This window comes from Schistocerca serialis, chromosome 9 (assembly GCF_023864345.2).
Source record: "Schistocerca serialis cubense isolate TAMUIC-IGC-003099 chromosome 9, iqSchSeri2.2, whole genome shotgun sequence".
Classification (NCBI taxonomy): Eukaryota; Metazoa; Arthropoda; class Insecta; order Orthoptera; family Acrididae; genus Schistocerca; species Schistocerca serialis.
Genome location: NC_064646.1, coordinates 299,964,315 through 299,986,066, shown reverse-complemented (window position 1 = coordinate 299,986,066; position 21,752 = coordinate 299,964,315). Strand labels below are relative to the sequence as shown.

The 21,752-nt window shown below is 38.5% G+C and overlaps 1 protein-coding gene across 1 annotated transcript in view; it reads right to left on the bottom strand.

Moving 5' to 3' along the window:
• LOC126419132 (protein odr-4 homolog) overlaps positions 1-21,752 on the bottom strand; it is a 54,677-nt gene that overhangs the window by 13,746 nt on the left and 19,179 nt on the right. The window contains exons 4-6 of the mRNA XM_050086239.1: positions 16,029-16,206; positions 5,165-5,341; positions 2,119-2,238 (exon numbers count right to left, since the gene is read on the bottom strand). Of these exons, the coding sequence (XP_049942196.1) occupies positions 2,119-2,238; positions 5,165-5,341; positions 16,029-16,206 (475 nt within the window). The remainder of the gene's footprint in view (positions 1-2,118; positions 2,239-5,164; positions 5,342-16,028; positions 16,207-21,752) is intronic.

Below are 21,752 nucleotides of genomic sequence, written 5' to 3'. Positions count from 1 at the left end.
TTAAGCAATGTGACTACTAAAAACTGCTGCTATGACAATAATGATTCCATTATATTATTATCTTCAAATCCAAGTGATGGAAAACAGTGACAGATTTCTCTTTCCTCTCACTATGCCTAGTTGTTATTTGGCTTATGTAACATCTAGCATATAATGGCTTATGAGTCTTTAGATCATTACTAACACACTCAACTGATATTTATTGCATTTATAAAATGAAAATACACTGAAAAAACATAACTTGTCACAAAAAAAACAATGATTTAAAATGCTGAATGATTTACAAGGAGTCAAATTACCGTTTCTGAGCCTGTGAAGATATTTTATAAATGCTTCATAATGATAATAATGATGTAAGTAATTGTAGAAAGTAGTAAGTAAATAAAGTGTTATCACCTTTATTAGAAGATTTCTGAACTCGCATGACCTACATTGAACAGAATTTCATTTTCAGGAAGCTGCAGATGTTTTTAGTCACTTATTTAAAATTCAATATCTGTCACAAATGTTATTGATCACAACATGATGTAATGCTAGAAATAAGGAATGTAGTGACACAGCATGTGTTCAAAATTTTTGGTTGTCAGAAATAACAGCAAAAGCACATTTTGTGCTTTGATTGCTACAAGACCAAGCAGCAGCAGCAAATTCACCACTCATTGCATTGTACGTAGTACATCACTGCATTATAATCTAATACAGTAAAATTCTTCTTTTAAACTTTTCATGGGACTTTGAGAAAATGGTATAAATTGTGGGAAAATGTAAATAGTGCCAAATTTTCCAAGCATATAATACATTTTACATTTCATGAGCACACCAATAGTTTATACTTTTTGATTAATAAAGCCAGAATTATAGTTTCTTCAATTTCTTCTACTGCATTTTTTCTATCAACAGCAAATATTTAGCATCATCACAAAATCTGGAAATATGTTACAAACATACATACATAAAGTCAACCTGTAGACAATAAGTGTATTTAACTTCAAAATATAAAAGTTGCTACATTGTATGTTAAAAAGGATATTTTGAAAAAAAAAAAAATATATATATATATATATATATGAAATACATGATAGCAGTTGGTAATGGGTGATGGTTTGCATAAAAAATGGTGGATACAATGACAGAATTACATTCTATAAGTTGTATTTATATTGTGTAACCTTTGCTATATGAAATAAAGGATAACATTTGGCGATTTGGCATAATAGGGTGGACCCAGTAATAGAATTACGTTCTATATATATTTTTTTTTCTTTCCTTTTTTTGAGGGTGGGGTGGGGGTGGCTGATATTCATTCCCAACACTTCAAAAATCATTACAAACTCTGGGAACTGGTGGTGGGGGCAGGAGGTGGGGAAGGGAGAAGCATATACTGTAGAGCACTTGATGATGTCTCCCTGAAGATCAAACTTAATATATTAAAATCTCCACATAGTATGTACTTTTTTAACCTTATGTGTCACATCTGGGACAGTTGGGAGGAGGGCAGAATATTATATGAAAGAAGTGCTACCACAGCTCTTGTTTATTGTTGACAACTCTTGTTTATTGTTGACAAGTTTTGTACTGATTGGGCTAATTCTGAAGTTGCAGCCCAGTCCCACTACACACAGTAAAGGTATTCTAAGGTTGGCAGTGTTCAGAGACAAAATTCTAGCGTCACCGACTGTTCCAACTTCTACCGATTTACAACTATGGAGACCACAACTCAAAAAGTTTTCTGTGGGATGTCTGGAAACACTACATGAAGGACAATGCCTTGCAAACTTAAATTACATTTCAATTACATGTTTCTGTTTTATTTTTTGTTTCTGTTTTATTTTTTGTTTCTCTCCTTTAATATTGTTTCATTAGGTGTCATTGTGGGAAATTTATAATTATGATAATGCAAAAGTGTCTGCAAATTAACACTTTGAAGGGACCAATAAAAAGTGTCAACAAAAATGAGAAAAATGTTAAGTCCAGGAATGTAAACACCAGGTTATACTGAAGTATAATCACAATACAATTTCACTTTTGACACTGGTGAAGATTTATTAACAGCATCTTTTGATAGGAATTCAATGCACCACAACAAAGTTAAAAGGTATGAAAAACTGTCCTACCAACCTGTACTGCATCGCCAACTGTAGCCTTCTCATTAACAAAAACACGACTTGCCAAGGTACCGTAAACTTCCATACTGGCTCCACATGGTAAAAGTTGCATTTCTTCTTCATCACCAGTTCCCTGTAATGATAGAATAAAGAAATTCAGGAGTAGTAAAATTACCAAACTTTGTACAGTATAAGCCTGTCACTGTACTCAATTCAAAGTTAGTCTTTCTTCAGTCTGGGTCAAAAGCACGTACTGTCTCATAGCCTACTGTTCTCACAAAACATCAAGGAGTCTGCTAAACTCAAGTGTCCCATAAAGTGGACACTCATCAACTGTGTCTTCTAGTCTTTTTACATGGGGGACTACAGATATTCTATATGTTATACCAAAGGCATCTTTGTGCCCTCAATGGCACAAAGCTACTGGTAGAATTTTCTTCTGCTCCAGGATCCAATGGGATTACATCTGTGATTTAAATTTAATATGATATAATATCAAGATATAAACCAGCCACTTTGATACTTCCAGTCTCTTTCTTTGTGCCATTGCAGTTTCTATAGATGTGGAAGTTTCACATTGCACCCATCAACATCCATGCAAATGAAAGATATAGGACTATGTAAACATGAAAGGATACCTATGTGATTAAATTCAAAAGAAGAATTATTAAGCTTAATAACATTTAGAATTGATTTACAATTTTTTTTTTCTCTCAAGGAGAACACTGGTTTGCACTTCTTGTACATTGGAATTTCCTCCCTGCTAGTAAACCTTTAGTATGGTGCTCATTCATATATTTACCAGTATTATCCCTCACTTCACAGAACAGCATTTGACAAATCTTTTGGCATTTAATTACATCATCCTTTCTGCACATGAGTAGTGGAAGGCAGGAAGTACGTTTAAACTATGAAGCGGTACCAAATAGTAATGAGAAATCTTTTCACACTTAACAAGGGGCCAAGTGGTGGGGGCTATCCCTATAACTATATCTACTATTCACTGATCTGAATCTTAATGAACTGTTCACTAAACTTCCATAAAAAAAAATCATTTGTTGTTACACAAATTTTTATAAGACTCAAAAAGACAACGAGAAAATCTAACTTACAAAAGTGGATAATCCACCATGAATTTCTTTCCCAAGGTGTAACAGTCAACTGTAATATCAGTTCCAACAGCTAAAATGACTGCACCGTCCACTGTAGAAGAAAATTATCCTGCATTATAGTGATCAGAAGATTGGCTCTTCTACCACAAAAATACTCCTGGTCGCACAGCAATAAGCTCAGGTAGTTTTTTGTCAAACGCAGAATGACAATAATTATACTGCACATAACTCATTGGGTCCGATCCCTTTTGAATTTTTTTCCCAATTCCTAGAATGAAGAGAGGCTTTAGGGTAAGCGTATTTATTATCTACAGGCAAAATAAAATTGCCTGAAACATGAAAGAGCATTTATTAAAACAGGAACTCTGACGTAACTTATGCTTTTCGATGGAAGACAGTTGGTAGTTTTTTCGTAACAGATCAGCCAGCTAGAGAATACGAGGGTCACTCCAAAAGAAATAAACACTTTTTTTTAATCCATCTTTTATTCTACATGTTTGAATGTTTTACAATGGGTAGATACTTCCTTTAGGAACAACATTTTCATTTCTTCACAAAATTTCCATCCCTCTCAACTGCATTACCCCATCTTGGAACCAGCACCTGTATACCCCAAAGAGATGATAGTCACATGGATCCAGGTCAGGACTGTAAGGCGGGTGTTTCAGTGTTGTCCATCTCAGTTTTGTGATCGCTTCCATGGTTTTTTGACTGACATGTGGCCGTGCATTGTTGTGCAACAGCAGAACATCCTGCGTTTGCTGATGTGGTCGAACATGACTCAGTCAAGTTTGAAGTTTCTTCAGTGTCATCACATATGCATCAGAATTTATGGTGGTTCCACTTGGCGTGATGTCCACAAGCAAGAGTCCTTTGGAATCGAAAAACACCATAGCCATAACTTTTCCAGCAGAAGGTGTGGTTTTGAATTTTTTTTTTCTTTCTTGGGTGAACTTGCATGATGCCACTCCACTGATTGCCTCTTTGTCTCTGGTGAAAAATGATGGAGCCATGTTTCATCATCATGTCACAATCCTTCCAAGAAATTCATCTCCACCATTCTCGTACCATCCCAAAAGTTCGCTGCATACCATTTTTCTTGTTTCTTTGTGCACCACTGTCAACATCCTGGGAACCCACCTGGCACAAACCTTTTTTAATGCCAATATTTTCAGTATTCTGCAAACACTTCCTTCCCCTATCCCAACGTAGCATGACAATTTGTTCACTGTGATGCGTCTGTCAGCAGTCACCAATTCGTTGACTCTCTGCACATTGTTTGGAGTGTGTGTGTGCAGTACGAGGCATGCGGCTGCGAGGACAATCCTCAATATTGCCGTGCCTGCTTTCATCACGTAACCTGCTCGCCCACCGACTAACTGTACTGCGATCGACAGCAGCATCTCCATGCACCTTTTTCAACCTCTTGTGGATGTTTTCCAGTGTCTCGTTTTCATAGCACAGGAATTCTATGACAGCACATTGCTTCTGATGAATGTTAAGTGTAGCAGCCATCTTTAAGGCATGCTGTGACGGCGCCACTCTCAGGAACAGGATGAACTAAGTTTGAAAACAAGCGGGAAGGATGTATCTACACACTGTAAAACTTTCACACATGCAGAATGAAAACTGTATTTTTAAAAAAGTTGTGTGCATTTTTTTGGAGTGACCCTCATACATCATTATCACCACTACAGCAACAGTAAAAAGTTCTCATCACTTTTGGGTGCCCCTAATATTACAGAAATGCTGGATAAGTTCTCTAAATTGTTCTCTCTTCTGCCCTCCCCCCTCCCCCTCCCACCACACACACAAATGAGAGTGAGCTAGAGAAAGTAGAGACAGACTTCCACCATCATCAACCCACAGGAAAGAGATCAGTTCTTAGTATTACCTCATTCATAACAAAAATCTGGAAATTTACCAATCTGACATATGGAAACTTACCAATTTGCATGGTTGATACAAAACTGCAGACAGTGTCAATGGTTCTTTCTTTCCTTTTGCCTTGTGGCCTGTGCCAGTCCAGTCCACAGCTTCAATACCATCAGACAGATCTGGTGCCTGACCTTCTATGATGCAGGCTGAGGCCTGAACAGATTCTTCCACGGTTTGTAAAATTTCCTGCAAAAATATTAAACAATAATTTGATTAAACAATGGAAAATCCAGGATGGAATAATTTGACTGTCATTTCTACTTCAATAACACAGTTTCTCAGGGTTACCCAATACAACATAAGAATTAACAAAATAATTTTAATTCAAGAAATTACATGTTGGTTGGTGGGTGGTAATATGAGAATGAACAGTGAGGTCATCAATCCCTCATTCATGGACTAGTCCATCTAGATTTAGTGACATCTGACATCAGTCAGAAATATGATTGATTCGTGATAGTATAAGGTAGTGGTAAAACAGTGGTACTGAAAGCAACATTGATGCCAGAGATGAGAAATAAATGCATGAGACATGAAACTATATGGGTCAGGTGTGTGTGCGTGTGTGTGTGTGTGTGTGTGTGTGTGTGTGTGTGTGTGCGCGTGCGTGTGCGTGTACGTGTGCGTGCGCGCAGACTAGGGAGCAGGCAAGGGCCCCAAGGGTTCACCTATAGTGAGAGGCACCTCCCCATCTCAATCCCCATTGACCCAATGCAGGAGTAAGACAGTAATGGAGTAAATAATTCCTTCTCATTAGGTGGAAAGGAGGTGCTTAACATTTGCATGTGGCTGCTGCAATCTTAAGGTGACTGTGGGAAATAGGAATGTGCAGCAGATGCAATATTATGCCACAACAGTTACGATTATTTCCTGCTGTGACTGCTAGATGACAGTAGCAGCGTCATTGTAAGTATTCATTTTTGAAACGTGATATTGTCACTTGCTTCATAGGCATTAGCTGACATGGAAGTTCTCTCTGTTAGGTGCATTTTATTTGCTCTTATGTTAATTTTTTGTTCAGAATATAGGGTGAAGATGAGAAGTGTTCAGAGTAAATTATTTATGAAGTCCTTGAGGAGTCTACAGATAATGAAAATGAAGTATCTGATGAAAATTCATTTTACAATTTATCTGAAAAAAGTGATAGGCTACTATATTTAAAACTGAACTGCTGCATATGTTTAATGTATTACTTTCACAGATTGTGTGTTATCACTGATTCTTCTATAGGAACATTACAAAAGGAACTCAAGCATACTTCAGCTTTTACACTTATGCCTATTCAAAGTAGGAAAAAGGCATAAAAATGACGAATTTTAGGCATAACTGCATACACAGACCTTTGTTGATTGAAACAGAATGGAGCAGTTGATGAATTAAGCGAACCTTCAAATTTGTTCTTTTTATTTCTTCGACAGTGCACTAATAACAGACATGAATGGACAAAAGAATCATTATATAATGCAAAACCTTTGAAGGTGAAATAAGATCATGCCTATTACTAGGTTCAAACAATGGAAAACTGTAACAGCAGCAGACGTGTAAGAAAAATATCCTTGCTATTTTGCTGCATATAGCATTAAGTGAGAGTCCTGACCTGAAGAATCACCTTGTCAGTTGTAATTTTTGCCCTGGTTTTTTGTCAAAGGACAGATTTACAAACATATTATCCAAGTTTCAGTTGAAAAACACCGGCAAAAATGAAAGGTTAACAAGGATTTGATGCACTTTTTAAAGTTACACCTCTCTTCAATACACAGAAAAATTCCAAAATATTTATTACACAAAAGAAGCTGTAACAGTCTAAGGAAGCTGACCCTTCTGGTACAAGCATCATGTTACCTGCTGCTCGGCAGTCAATGGAGAGCTTTCCTCAAGAATTAGGAAAAGTGGCTCAACTGTCAGAAAAATACTTCCATCATCATGTAACCATTGCAGATGGGAAAAGGGGACGAATATGTGTGGTATGCTGAGAAAAGAAGAAAAAAAACAGGGAAGGCAGGTGGAAAGGACACCTCATATGAGTGCGGCAAAGTCCATGTATATTCATTGTTTCAAGTTTATCACACCATACTCCATTATGAAGCTAAGTTTTATTTTTATGATGTGTTCTGTGTGCGTATTTGTTTGTGATGTACGTGGCTAATTAAATTTAAGGAGAAATATCACGTGTTTGCTTACGTATTTGAATACTAGGGCACTTTTTCAATTTTTTCTGCAATAAATGTTACTAAATTGAAGCTTCATCTGTGTAATCAGTTTCAGCACTAGGAATGCCAAAATGAGTGTGTGTGAAGTTGAAAATCCAATAACATAATGTTTTGAAATTACAACTACTGATTTCTACTCACATGACAACCACCAGAGAGGGGTGGAGGGGGGGGGGGGGGAGGACCAATTTAAGCCGGTCTGCAAATAATGGCATGTACCTATGAGACAAGCTCCATTAGCATAGCAGTAGGTCCAACTACAGTGAAAGAAAATGTGAGAGCTAACAGGTTGATTAGAGTGTAGGCACACTCTAGCGTGTCCTGGGCAGAGCATGTCATGCAGGCATCCCACCCCTAATCTGATACAGCCAAATTGTTAACTACAGCAATAGAAAAAACCTATTCAACAGTTCTTTCATCATTGGCTAGTATCAAGGAAAAGGAATCTTAAAGGTCTGCTTCACCAGAGTGCTTTACCAAAGGGAGTCCTAAAATAGTACAATACACAGCAGCAGAAAAAAAATAGCTAACTGCATTGAAAGCAATTAAAAACTTAGTAAAAGATAGATTATAATAGAAACTGTCAGAGGAGGTAGTGTCGAGGATGCAGAATGCATTACAGAAGAATGGCACGTAGCTGTGGTCTCCTTGATAGAGCACAGTTTATTAAAGAAGGCAGCAGTCCACCAGATGTTCCAACTCCAAATGAGTAGAGGTCTTATTTGCACCTGCAAATCCACACCTAGGATTGACAAAGTGAATATTGGGCGAGTAATCGCTTCTTTAGCCAAATGAGCTGTCGCTCGATGCCCACATGAGTGAAGACCCTGGTAGTATGATTAAGGTAACAGAGAGGCGCTCTATTGTTCCTGATCTATATTAATGACATAGGATACAATCTGAGTAGCCATCTTAGATTGTTTGCAGATGATGCTGTCATTTACCGTCTTGTGAAGTCATCAGATGATCAAAATGACTTGAAAAATGGTTTAGATAAGATATCTGTATGGTGCGAAAAGTGGCAATTGACCATGAATAAGGAAAAGTGTGAAGTTATTCACATGAGTACTAAAAGAAATCAAATAAATTTCGATTACGCGATAAGTCACACAAATCTGAAGGCTGTAAATTCAACTAAATACTTAGGGATTACAATTACAAATAACCTAAATTGGAATGATCACATAGATAATATTGTGGGTAGAGCAAACCAAAGACTGTGATTCATTGGCAGAACACTTAGAAGGTGCAACAGGCCTACTAAAGAGCCTGCTTACACAATGCTTGTCCGCCCTATTCTGGAGTATTGCTGTGTGGTGTGGGATCCGCATCAGGTGGGACTGACGGATGACATCGAAAAAATTCAAAGAAGGGCAGCTCCTTTTGTATTATTGTGAAATAGGGGGGATAGTGCCACAGACATGATACGTGAATTGGATTGGCAATCATTAAAACAAAGGCGTTTTTCATTGCGATGTGATCTTCTTATGAAATTTCAATAACCAGTTTTCTCCTCTGATTGTGGAAACATTCTGTTGGCACCCACCTACATAGGGAGAAATGATCATCATGATAAAATAAGAGAAATCAGGGCTCACACAGAAAAATTTAAGTGCACGTTTTCCCCGCGTGCTGTTCGAGAGTGGAACGGTAGAGAGACAGCTTGAAGGTGGTTCACTGAACCCTCTGCCAGGCACTTTATTGTGAATAGCAGAGTAATGATGTAGATTGTGAGTAAGAGGTATCAGAGGACGACAAGAGTAACATCAATCAGTTCAGGGGGGAAGGGGGGGGGGGGGGACAAACTTCTGGTGTTTGAAATAAATTGGTCCTAATTTATGGTCAGGATACTAACCAGGAAGGAGTGTACAGAAACACACAGGGAGCACACTATTATGGTCCCAGAAAAGGGACTTGATGCACATTCCAACTGGGACATGCATCCAAGTTCGGGGGAGCTGGTATCAAGTTGTGTCTGTGTGCCTAAGGAAGTAGGCCATTCTGGTCCCAGACAAGAAAATAATTCCCAGACATCCCTGCGCGCCTTGAAGTCACATTGAGGACTGTGGTGGCTGTGCATAGAGCAAAACACATAAATGCTATTACTGAGATCAACACCTTCAGAAAATCTCTTAGGTCATATTTACAGCATCACTGCTTTCACTCCATTGAAGAACATTTAAATTTATGAAGTGTGTTATATAAATACTTATACATAAGTGTATTTATTGTAACCTTAAATATGTATGTCTAGAAACGACTGTCAGCTGTATATTTATAACTTGACTTGTCCCATGTCTTATGCATAAGCTGCTTTGTAGACAACAGGACCAATAAATAAAACAACAACAACAACAACAACAAGGCATGGGCTCTAGTAATGTCTGAAGTAGTGCTGGAGGGAATTTACACCATAAATCCTGCAGGGCTGTCCATAAACGCACATGAGTACGATGGGGTGGAGATCTCTTCTGAACAGCATGTTGCAAGGCACCCCAGATATGCTCAATAATTTTCTTGTCTAGAAAGTTTGCTGGCCAGCAGAAATGTTCTTGGAGCCACTCTGTAGCAATTCTGGATGTGTGGGGTGTCACATTGTCCTGCTGGAATTGCTCAAGTCCATCAGAATGCACAATGGACATGAATGGATATAGGTGATCAGACAGAATGCTTACGTATATGCCACCTGTCTACATTTATCAGCGGTCCCATATCACTCCAACTTCACACACCCCACATGTCGGGTCCATATATTCATGAATACCCGTACACGTCCATCTGCTTGGCACAATTAGGAACGATACTCATCCGACCAGGCAACATGTTTCCAGCCATCAACAGTCCAATTTCAGTGTTGACGGGTCCAGGTGAGGCGTAAAGCTTTGTGTTGTGCAGTCATCAAGGGTACACAAGGGGGCCTTTGGCTCCAAAAACCCATATCAATGATGTTTTGTTGAATGGCTTTCACATTGACATTTGTTGATGGCTCAGCATTGAAAAAGCCTGCACTTCTGTCACGTTGAGTGATTCTCTTCACTCATCGTTGGTCCTGTTCTTGCAGGATCTTTTTCCGGCCGCAGAAATGTCGGAGATTTGATGTTTTACTGGGTTCCTGATATTCGCGGTACACCTGTGAAATGGCTGTACGGCAAAATCCCCACTTCATTACTTCCTCGAAGATGCTGTGACCCATTGCTCGTGCACCAACTATAATACAAAGTTCAGACTCACTTAACTCTTGATAACCTGCCATTGTAGCAGCAGTAACCAATCTAACAACTGCGCCAGATACTTGTTGTCTTACACGTATACACACATTGCCGACCCCAGTGCCATATTCTGCCTTTTTACAAAGCTCAGTATTTGAACATGCATGCCAATACCAGTTTCTTTGGTGCTTCAGTGTCTTTAACTTACTCTGAACTATTATTATTATTATTATTATTATTATTATTATTTCTTTCTTGTCTCAGACGTTATGTCTGGTTAAAAATGGAAGGTGACGGAGACCTTGATCAAGTGTGACTTCCTTTACGGTATATGTTACATTGCATTTAGGAACTTTCGGGTAATTGAACAAGTGTCAATAATTACAGATTTCTGTAGTTGTATATATAAGTTTGGATGTAGCTGTATTGCATTGATGTACTGGTGGATATTGTGTGATATGACTCCTGTAGTTGATAGGATAATTGGTATAATGTCAACTATATCCTGATGCCACATGTCCTTGACTTCCTCAGCCAGTTGGATGAATTTTTCAATTTTTTCTCCTGCTTTCTTTTGTATATTTGTTGTATTGGGTATGGATATTTCGATTAGTTGTGTTAATTTCTTCTTTTTATTGGTGAGTATGATGTCAGGTTTGTTATGTGGTGTTGTTTTATCTGTTACAATGGTTCTGTTCCAGTATAATTTGTATTGATTGTTCTCCAGTACATTTTGTGGTGCATACTTGTATGTGGGAACATGTTGTTTTATAAGTTTATGTTGTAAGGCAAGCTGTTGATGTATTATTTTTGCTACATTGTCATGTCTTCTGGGGTATTCTGTATTTGCTAGTATTGTACATCCGCTTGTGATGTGATCTACTGTTTCTATTTGTTGTTTGCAAAGTCTGCATTTATCTGTTGTGGTATTGGGATCTTTAATAATATGCTTGCTGTAATATCTGGTGTTTATTGTTTGATCTTGTACTGCAATCATGAATCCTTCCGTCTCACTGTATATATTGCCTTTTCTTAGCCATGTGTTGGATGCGTCTTGATCGATGTGTGGCTGTGTTAGATGATACGGGTGCTTGCCATGTAGTGTTTTCTTTTTCCAATTTACTTTCTTCGTATCTGTTGATGTTATGTGATCTAAAGGGTTGTAGAAGTGGTTATGAAATTGCAGTGGTGTAGCCGATGTATTTATATGAGTGATTGCTTTGTGTATTTTGCTAGTTTCTGCTCGTTCTATAAAGAAGTTTCTTAAATTGCCTACCTGTCCATTATGTAGGTTTTTTTTATGTCGATAAATCCCCTTCCTCCTTCCTTTCTGCTTAATGTGAATCTTTCAGTTGCTGAATGTATGTGATGTATTCTATATTTGTGGCATTGTGATCGTGTAAGTGTATTGAGTGCTTCTAGGCTTGTGTTACTCCATTTCACTACTCCAAATGAGTAGGTCAATATTGATATAGCATAAGTATTTATAGCTTTTGTCTTGTTTCTTGCTGTCAATTCTGTTTTCAGTATTTTTGTTAGTCTTTGTCTGTATTTTTCTTTTAGTTCTTCTTTAATATTTGGATTATCTATTCCTATTTTTTGTCTGTATCCTAGATATTTATAGGCATCTGTTTTTTCCATTGCTTCTATGCAGTCGCTGTGGTTATCCAATATGTAATCTTGTTTAGTGTGTTTTCCCTTGACTATGCTATTTTTCTTACATTTGTCTGTTCCAAAAGCCATATTTATATCATTGCTGAATACTTCTGTTATCTTTAGTAATTGGTTGAGTTGTTGCTGCCAGTAGTTTTAGATCATCCATGTATAGCAGATGTGTGATTTTGTGTGGGTATGTTCCAGTAATATTGTATCCATAATTTGTATTATTTAGCACGTTGGATAGTGGGTTCAGAGCAAGGCAGAACCAGAAAGGACTTAATGAGTCTCCTTGGTATATTCCACACTTAATCTGTATTGGCTGTGATGTGATGTTATTTGAATTTGTTTGGATATTAAGTGTGGTTTTCCAATTTTTCATTACTATGTTTAGGAACTGTATCAATTTAGGATCTACTTTGTATATTTCCAATATTTGTAGTAACCATGAGTGGGGTACACTATCAAAAGCTATTTGGTAATCAATGTATGCATAGTGTAGCGACCTTTGTTTAGTTTTAGCTTGATTTGTCACCTCTGCATCTATTATCAGTTGCTCTTTACATCCTCGTGCTCCTTTGCAACAGCCATTTTGTTCTTCATTTATAATTTTGTTCTGTATTGTATGTGTCATTAATTTCTATGTAATGACTGAAGTTAATATTTTGTATATTGTTGGTAGGCATGTTATGGGGCAATATTTTGCTGGGTTTGCTGTGTCTGCTTGGTCTTTAGGTTTCAGATAAGTTATTCCATGTGTAAGTGTATCAGGGAATGTGTGTAGGTCTGCAATGTAACTGTTAAATAATTTATATCTAAAAACAAAGATGATGTGACTTACCAAACGAAAGTGCTGGCACGTCGATAGACACACAAACAAACACAAACATACACACAAAATTCTAGCTTTCGCAACCAACGGTTGCCTCGTCAGGAAAGAGGGAAGGAGAGGGAAAGATGAAAGGATTTGGGTTTTAAGGGAGAGGGTAAGGAGTCATTCCAATCCCGGGAGCGGAAAGACTTACCTTAGGGGGAAAAAAGGACAGGTATACACTCGCGCGCGCACACACACACACATATATATCCATTCACACATATACAGACACAAGCAGACATATACAGAGGCAAAGAGTTTGGGCAGAGATGTCAGTCGAGGCGGAAGTGCAGAGGCAAAGATGTTGAATGACAGGTGAGGTATGAGTGGCGGCAACTTGAAATTAGTGGAGATTGAGGCCTGGTGGATAATGGGAAGAGAGGATATATTGAAGAGCAAGTTCCCATCTCCGGAGTTCGGATAGGTTGGTGTTAGTGGGAAGTATCCAGATAACCCGGACGGTGTAACACTGTGCCAAGATGTGCTGGCCATGCACCAAGGCATGTTTAGCCACAGGGTGATCCTCATTACCAACAAACACTGTCTGCCTGTGTCCATTCATGCGAATGGACAGTTTGTTGCTGGTAATTCCCACATAGAATGCGTCACAGTGTAGGCAGGTCAGTTGGTAGATCACATGGGTGCTTTCACACGTGGCTCTGCCTTTGATCGTGTACACCTTCCGGGTTACAGGACTGGAGTAAGTGGTGGTGGGACAGGTTTTACACTGGGGGCGGTTACAAGGGTAGGAGCCAGAGGGTAGGGAAGGTGGTTTGGGGATTTCATAGGGATGAACTAAGAGGTTACGAAGGTTAGGTGGACGGCGGAAAGACACTCTTGGTGGAGTGGGGAAGATTTCATGAAGGATGGAATAATTTAGTTAGATGTGAATGTGTTGAGGTGAATTTCTTTAGCCAGAAATTTGCTATTTTATCTTTTCCAGGGGCTTTCCAATTGTGAGTAGAATTAATTGCTTGGGTGACTTCATATTGCAAAATTATCACTTCAGGCATTTGTGGTATCATCTTGTGTGTATCTGTTTCTGCTTGTATCCACCGTGCATGCCTGTTATGTTGTACTGGGTTTGACCATATGTTGCTCCAGAAGTGTTCCATGTCTTATGTTTGGTGGATTGTCTATTTTAACGTGTGTGTTATCTATTGTCTGGTAAAATTTCTTTTGGCTTGTGTTGAATGTCTGGTTTTGTTTCCTTCTATTTTCACTTTTTTTGTATCTTCTAAGTCGTTTGGCCAATGCTTGTAATTTCTGCTTCTTTTCATCTAATTGCTCTATCACTTCTTGTTCTGAGATTTTACCTAACCTTTTTCGTTTTTTTTTCTGACATTTCATTTCTTATAAATTGTGTTAGCTGTCCGATGTCTTTTCTCAGTTTTTCTATTCTGATCTGTAGCCTGTGTTGCCATGCTGGTTTTGTGGGTTTCTTCTGTGTGTTGGTTGGTTCTGATCTCTGCCTAGTGTGTATATTTAGTGTAGTGAGTGCTCCTGTAGTTGTAACTCTTCCATAGTTGTGTTTTCATTTATTTTGTTGTGTATGATTGTGTTGATAGTTTTTATTGTTGTTTCGACTTGTGGGTTATTTGGCGGTCTATGCAAGAATGGTCTAATGTCTGTATTTGTGTCTTTATGTTCTATATATGTCAGCTGAAATTTTTCTTCTATATCTAACATGTGTGTCACTTCGTGTTCTATTTGTGCTTGTTCTGGTGGCTGTCTTAAGATTTTGTTTTCCTCTGACTGTTTAATTGATGCGTGTTGTTCTTTGTTTGTTTTCTCTGGGATGTTTGAGTCTATTACTGTATTTTCTTCTTCTTCTGATTGCACATTATTTTGTTCCAGTATTTGTTGTACTTGTTGTTTGATGTTTTCTAATTCTGACTGGGGTATCCTGTTATTTTTTATTACTACACGGATCTGGTCAGCTAGTTGTTGTTCTGTTAAAAATTTTAATTCGGGGTATCTGATAATAAATGTTGTGTATACTTGTCATCTGTATCCAGCTGTGTTGGTTCCTAGGTTTGTTGCTTGGTAATAACAGAACATGAGGTGTCGATTAACTTCATCTGACCATCTCATCCTCTGTCTGTTTTCCTTCTAGGGTGGTTGCAGGAAGCATATCTTGCAAAACACCTCTATTTGGATTTAAATCATTTTCCAGTTGGCTAGCAGTGTCGTTACCATTGTGGGCGGGCATAGGGTTCAAGCGTCGTCCCCGACCATGACAGCGCTTGTCCGAGGCTTCTTTTGTTCTGTCCTGAACCAACTAATCACACTAAAAGGGGGGTTAGCCCTATTAGTGGTTTGTTCTTTTTGTCGCCTTTTACGACTGGCAGAACGTACCAGAGGCCTATTCTTTTCCCGGGCCTCAACGGGAATTATTATTATTATTATTATTATTATTATTATTATTATTATTATTATTATTATTATTATTCCATGTTCCTGCCTGTAACATTATTTTCATTCTTTGTTGCTGAACATGACATTTTTTGAAGTCTACATCTGAAACTCAATTTAAAGGTGATCCTGCCATAACCCTTTTTTTTTCCTTTGCTAACAGAACCTTTTTCTTTTTTTCCTCTTCAAATCTTTAATCAAATTTTTATCATCCATTTTTGATGGATTTTCAGATATTGAGAAAATGCTGTTTGACTGTCTAAATTTTTAAGCAAATTTGGAGATACATGTAAGCTTCATTATAGATCACTTACCAGCAGAATTATTTATATCATCTTACAGTGGGTACAGGCTAGACTGAAAGCTTGTAGCCATAAACCAGAGGAACAAGAATGGTATTAAAAACACAGGTGAAAATGGTAACATATAATTTTTGCATCTTAGAAAGTAAAATTGAAGTTTTGCAACTAGCAAATCTAAAAAACATAGAATACCATCAAAATACAAACCTGCAATGATTTTTTGATAGGTTGTGCAACTTTGCCTTCAGTGACTGGGAAAAACTGATCTAACTCATACTGGCATTCAATTTGGTGCCATCTAGCAGGTGCTGTTTGAAATTTCCAGTCTACTGAAGTGCCAGAAGATGGTGTGGTGCTGTCGGCACTAAACAGTCGGCATGTATGCCTGAGGATGGGAAAGATCAAAATAGCTACATTTTTATGTGTAACAAAATACACATGCACACGAAATACTGAATATGAATATGAACTGTTACAGTCTTAGGTTTCATTTCTATTACTGTCACACCCTGATTGAATATTAACAGCTAAGAATGCTCCAAATGTTTCATAAAAACAGTACACTTCTGAGATTATTATTCACAATAATAAAAATGTGTGCATAACCCTAAATTCCAGATGTCTTTGAGATTAATCATCAAGCAAATGTAGGGAAGTGTGACAGAACATAGTTTGAACTGAATATGTTTGAAATGTTTGTAATTATTGTGTCCTAATCAAATAAGGTAAATACACAGTATCTTTAAATAAGAAGTGACATTGTATGTTCAGTAACACTGGCTGTACAGTGAGTTGTCAACTCACTCTTTACATTATTTTTATTCCCAGTATTTTCCATCATCATATTAAAATGACTATGTGGCTCCCTTCATCAAATTACCTAGTGCCTTCTGCCCTTTGCTGCTGTCCTGCATTCTGTCTTATTCTCTATCCCATCTGTATTTTCTCTCCTTGCCTTTCTTTACATATATGTATTATCTCTCACTAGCAGAATTACACTGAACCTTTTGGCACCCTGTAGCATCAGTAATAGCCACCACCTGCACAGCACAGTGTCAGGTGCCTATTTTACAGGACCTCAGTTAAATGTCATTTTATTACTAAACTGAACCCCCATGAACCATGGACCTTGCCGTTGGTGGGGAGGCTTGCGTGCCTCAGCGATACAGATAGCCGTACCGTAGGTGCAACCACAACGGAGGGGTATCTGTTGAGAGGCCAGACAAACGTGTGGTTCCTGAAGAGGGGCAGCAGCCTTTTCAGTAGTTGCAAGGGCAACAGTCTGGATGATTGACTGATCTGGCCTTGTAACAATAACCAAAACGGCCTTGCTGTGCTGGTACTGCGAACGGCTGAAAGCAAGGGGAAACTACAGCCGTAATTTTTCCCGAGGGCATGCAGCTTTACTGTATGATATCATGATGATGGCGTCCTCTTGGGTAAAATATTCCGGAGGTAAAATAGTCCCCCATTCGGATCTCCGGGCGGGGACTACTCAAGAGGATGTCGTTATCAGGAGAAAGAAAACTGGCGTTCTACGGATCGGAGCGTGGAATGTCAGATCCCTTAATCGGGCAGGTAGGTTAGAAAATTTAAAAAGGGAAATGGATAGGTTGAAGTTAGATATAGTGGGAATTAGTGAAGTTCGGTGGCAGGAGGAACAAGACTTCTGGTCAGGTGACTACAGGGTTATAAACACAAAATCAAATAGGGGTAATGCAGGAGTAGGTTTAATAATGAATAGGAAAATAGGAATGCAGGTAAGCTACTACAAACAGCATAGTGAACGCATTATTGTGGCCAAGATAGATACGAAGCCCACGCCTACTACAGTAGTACAAGTTTATATGCCAACTAGCTCTGCAGATGACGAAGAAATTGAAGAAATGTATGATGAAATAAAAGAAATTATTCAGATTGTGGAGGGAGACGAAAATTTAACAGTCATGGGTGACTGGAATTCGACAGTAGGAAATGGGAGAGAAGGAAACATAGTAGGTGAATATGGATTGGGGGACAGAAATGAAAGAGGAAGCCGCCTGGTCGAATTTTGCACAGAGCACAACATAATCATAACTAACACTTGGTTTAAGAATCATGAAAGAAGGTTGTATACATGGAAGAACCCTGGAGATACTAAAAGGTATCAGATAGATTATATAATGGTAAGACAGAGATTTAGGAACCAGGTTTTAAATTGTAAGACATTTCCAGGGGCAGATGTGGACTCTGACCACAATCTATTGGTTGTAACCTGTAGATTAAAACTGAAGAAACTACAAAAAGGTGGGAATTTAAGGAGATGGGACCTGGATAAACTAGAAGAACCAGAGGTTGTACAGAGATTCAGGGAGAGCATAAGGGAGCAATTGACAGGGATGGGGGAAATAAATACAGTAGAAGAAGAATGGGTAGCTTTGAGGGATGAAGTAGTGAAGGCAGCAGAGGATCAAGTAGGTAAAAAGACGAGGGCTAGTAGAAATCCTTGGGTAACAGAAGAAATATTGAATTTACTTGATGAAAGGAGAAAATATAAAAATGCAGTAAGTGAAACAGGCAAAAAGGAATACAAACGTCTCAAAAATGAGATCGACAGGAAGTGCAAAATGGCTAAGCAGGGATGGCTAGAGGACAAATGTAAGGATGTAGAGGCCTATCTCACTAGGGGTAAGATAGATACCGCCTATAGGAAAATTAAAGAGACCTTTGGAGATAAGAGAACGACTTGTATGAATATCAAGAGCTCAGATGGAAACCCAGTTGTAAGCAAAGAAGGGAAAGCAGAAAGGTGGAAGGAGTATATAGAGGGTCTATACAAGGGCGATGTACTTGAGGACAATATTATGGAAATGGAAGAGGATGTAGATGAAGATGAAATGGGAGATATGATACTGCGTGAAGAGTTTGACAGAGCACTGAAAGACCTGAGTCGAAACAAGGCCCCCGGAGTAGACAATATTCCATTGGAACTACTGACGGCCGTGGGAGAGCCAGTCCTGACAAAACTCTACCATCTGGTGAGCAAGATGTATGAAACAGGTGAAATAACCTCGGACTTCAAGAAGAATATAATAATTTAAATCCCAAAGAAAGCAGGTGTTGACAGATGTGAAAATTACCGAACTATCAGCTTAATAAGTCACAGCTGCAAAATACTAACACGAATTCTTTACAGACGAATGGAAAAAGTAGTAGAAGCCAACCTCGGGGAAGATCAGTTTGGATTCCGTAGAAACACTGGAACACGTGAGGCAATACTGACCTTACGACTTATCTTAGAAGAAAGATTAAGGAAAGGCAAACCTACGTTTCTAGCATTTGTAGACTTGGAGAAAGCTTTTGACAATGTTGACTGGAATACTCTCTTTCAAATTCTAAAGGTGGCAGGGGTAAAATACAGGGAGCGAAAGGCTATTTACAATTTGTACAGAAACCAGATGGCAGTTATAAGAGTCGAGGGACATGAAAGGGAAGCAGTGGTTGGGAAGGGAGTAAGACAGGGTTGTAGCCTCTCCCCGATGTTGTTCAATCTGTATATTGAGCAAGCAGTAAAGGAAACAAAAGAAAAATTCGGAGTAGGTATTAAAATTCATGGAGAAGAAATAAAAACTTTGAGGTTCGCCGATGACATTGTAATTCTGTCAGAGACAGCAAAGGACTTGGAAGAGCAGTTGAATGGAATGGACAGTGTCTTGAAAGGAGGATATAAGATGAACATCAACAAAAGCAAAACAAGGATAATGGAATGTAGTCTAATTAAGTCGGGTGATGCTGAGGGAATTAGATTAGGAAATGAGACACTTAAAGTACTAAAGGAGTTCTGCTATTTGGGGAGCAAAATAACTGATGATGGTCGAAGTAGAGAGGATATAAAATGTAGGCTGGCAATGGCAAGGAAAGCGTTTCTGAAGAAGAGAAATTTGTTAACATCCAGTATTGATTTAAGTGTCAGGAAGTCATTTCTGAAAGTATTCGTATGGAGTGTAGCCATGTATGGAAGTGAAACATGGACGATAAATAGTTTGGACAAGAAGAGAATAGAAGCTTTCGAAATGTGGTGCTACAGAAGAATGCTGAAGATTAGATGGGTAGATCACATAACTAATGAGGAAGTATTGAATAGGATTGGGGAGAAGAGAAGTTTGTGGCACAACTTGACAAGAAGAAGGGATCGGTTGGTAGGACATGTTCTGAGGCATCAAGGGATCACCAATTTAGTACTGGAGGGCAGCGTGGAGGGTAAAAATCGTAGAGGGAGACCAAGAGATGAATACACTAAGCAGATTCAGAAGGATGTAGGTTGCAATAGGTACTGGGAGATGAAAAAGCTTGCACAGGATAGAGTAGCATGGAGAGCTGCATCAAACCAGTCTCAGGACTGAAGACCACAACAACAACATTACTAAACTGCTTCCTTTTATCCTTTAACCTGTCCAGCTCTAACACACATTGTTCTCATAATTATCCACATTCTACATATGACTAGATTAATATGGCCAACCAAGCATTGTTTTCTTTGCATATGCTAGTCAAAGATATGCAACATAATATTCTCTTTCTACCGAACTATCTTACAGCTCACAGTATAAATTCTTTTTGCAGCATCATATCTCAATCCCCTGAAATAGTTCTCCAGTGAACTATATACAGTCATTTCATATGTTTTCATATTTCCTATCCTTATTTCACATTTTTCATTTTACCACCAGTATCAACTACCCAGTGTCATTTACTTCATGTCTATGGCTACATAACATTCCTAAGGAACCGTTCTGCATTTACTCATGTCAACTCAACAAATAGTCAAACACACTACTACAAAAATATCCATGCACATGCATCCCTTAATTACATCTCTTCCTTCTCAAGTTACTATTAATATGCAACCCAGTTTCCTACAACTTATTCCTCAAATTGAAATCCTTGATCTCCAATAACTGCAAAAGCATTCCAAACACCATTTCCAGAAGTCATCCAATCGACTGGCTTTCTTTTCCCACTTCTGAATATCACTGGCCCCAGGAACCCTTCCCCTCTAAAAACTGTGCCAGATACTTTTGGCACGACATCCTGCCTTGTTGAACTTTTCTACTGCTGCAGTCCCCAGTCTCCAGAATTTCACAAAAACCAGAACCTGAACATGTCCAGTACATCTATCAACCTATCTAACAAGAAGTTCAATCACATACAGAAGTTTCAGTATATTCCAGAGTTCTCTATTTCAGCATTACACATGAATCTAGTCATGTGCACTGGTCAAAGTTTGCTCTCATTCATCTGATAACTAGAGGGAACACTTTTGCTATAATACCTCTGAAACGTTGCCTCTCCCAATTCATAGCAGGTTTGAACCATAACCCTTCCCCCTCCACCATTCAGCCACTCTCTTGTTACTTTCCAGGAACTCCTTGTCTCCAACCTTCCCTAGGTTTATTCACAAGACCACAAGTGTATTACAGTGGTAAGATAAGCCATAATTTTAAAACATATTAATTTGATCATGCTCACTGGACACATAGGCACCAGCACCTTTGTGAATATTGGACAGAAGGTACAGGGTGACAATCTCTAACAGTATGACAAAAATAAAAGTTAGTTACATCCATGGCATGGCCATGTGCACCCATATGAAATCATCAAATGACATGCCACTTGTGGCCAATCCAGAGAAACGTCCCTAACCACACCAGGTAGTTAACTACCAGGAGGTTTAAGTTCATTCGTATCTTCACAATATGGAGCCAGGACCAAAATCCTATAATCATTCCTCAACAGGCCTCGGAGTGAGAAACATCGTTCCCTCCATTTCAGTATGGCATGCTTCCACCCTATCTACAAAGCATTTGGTCCATCCTAATGTCATGTCTACCCCTAATCCCTTGGTGCATGGACCATAACCCCGTAACATATCCAGGTGCAAGAAATATGTAC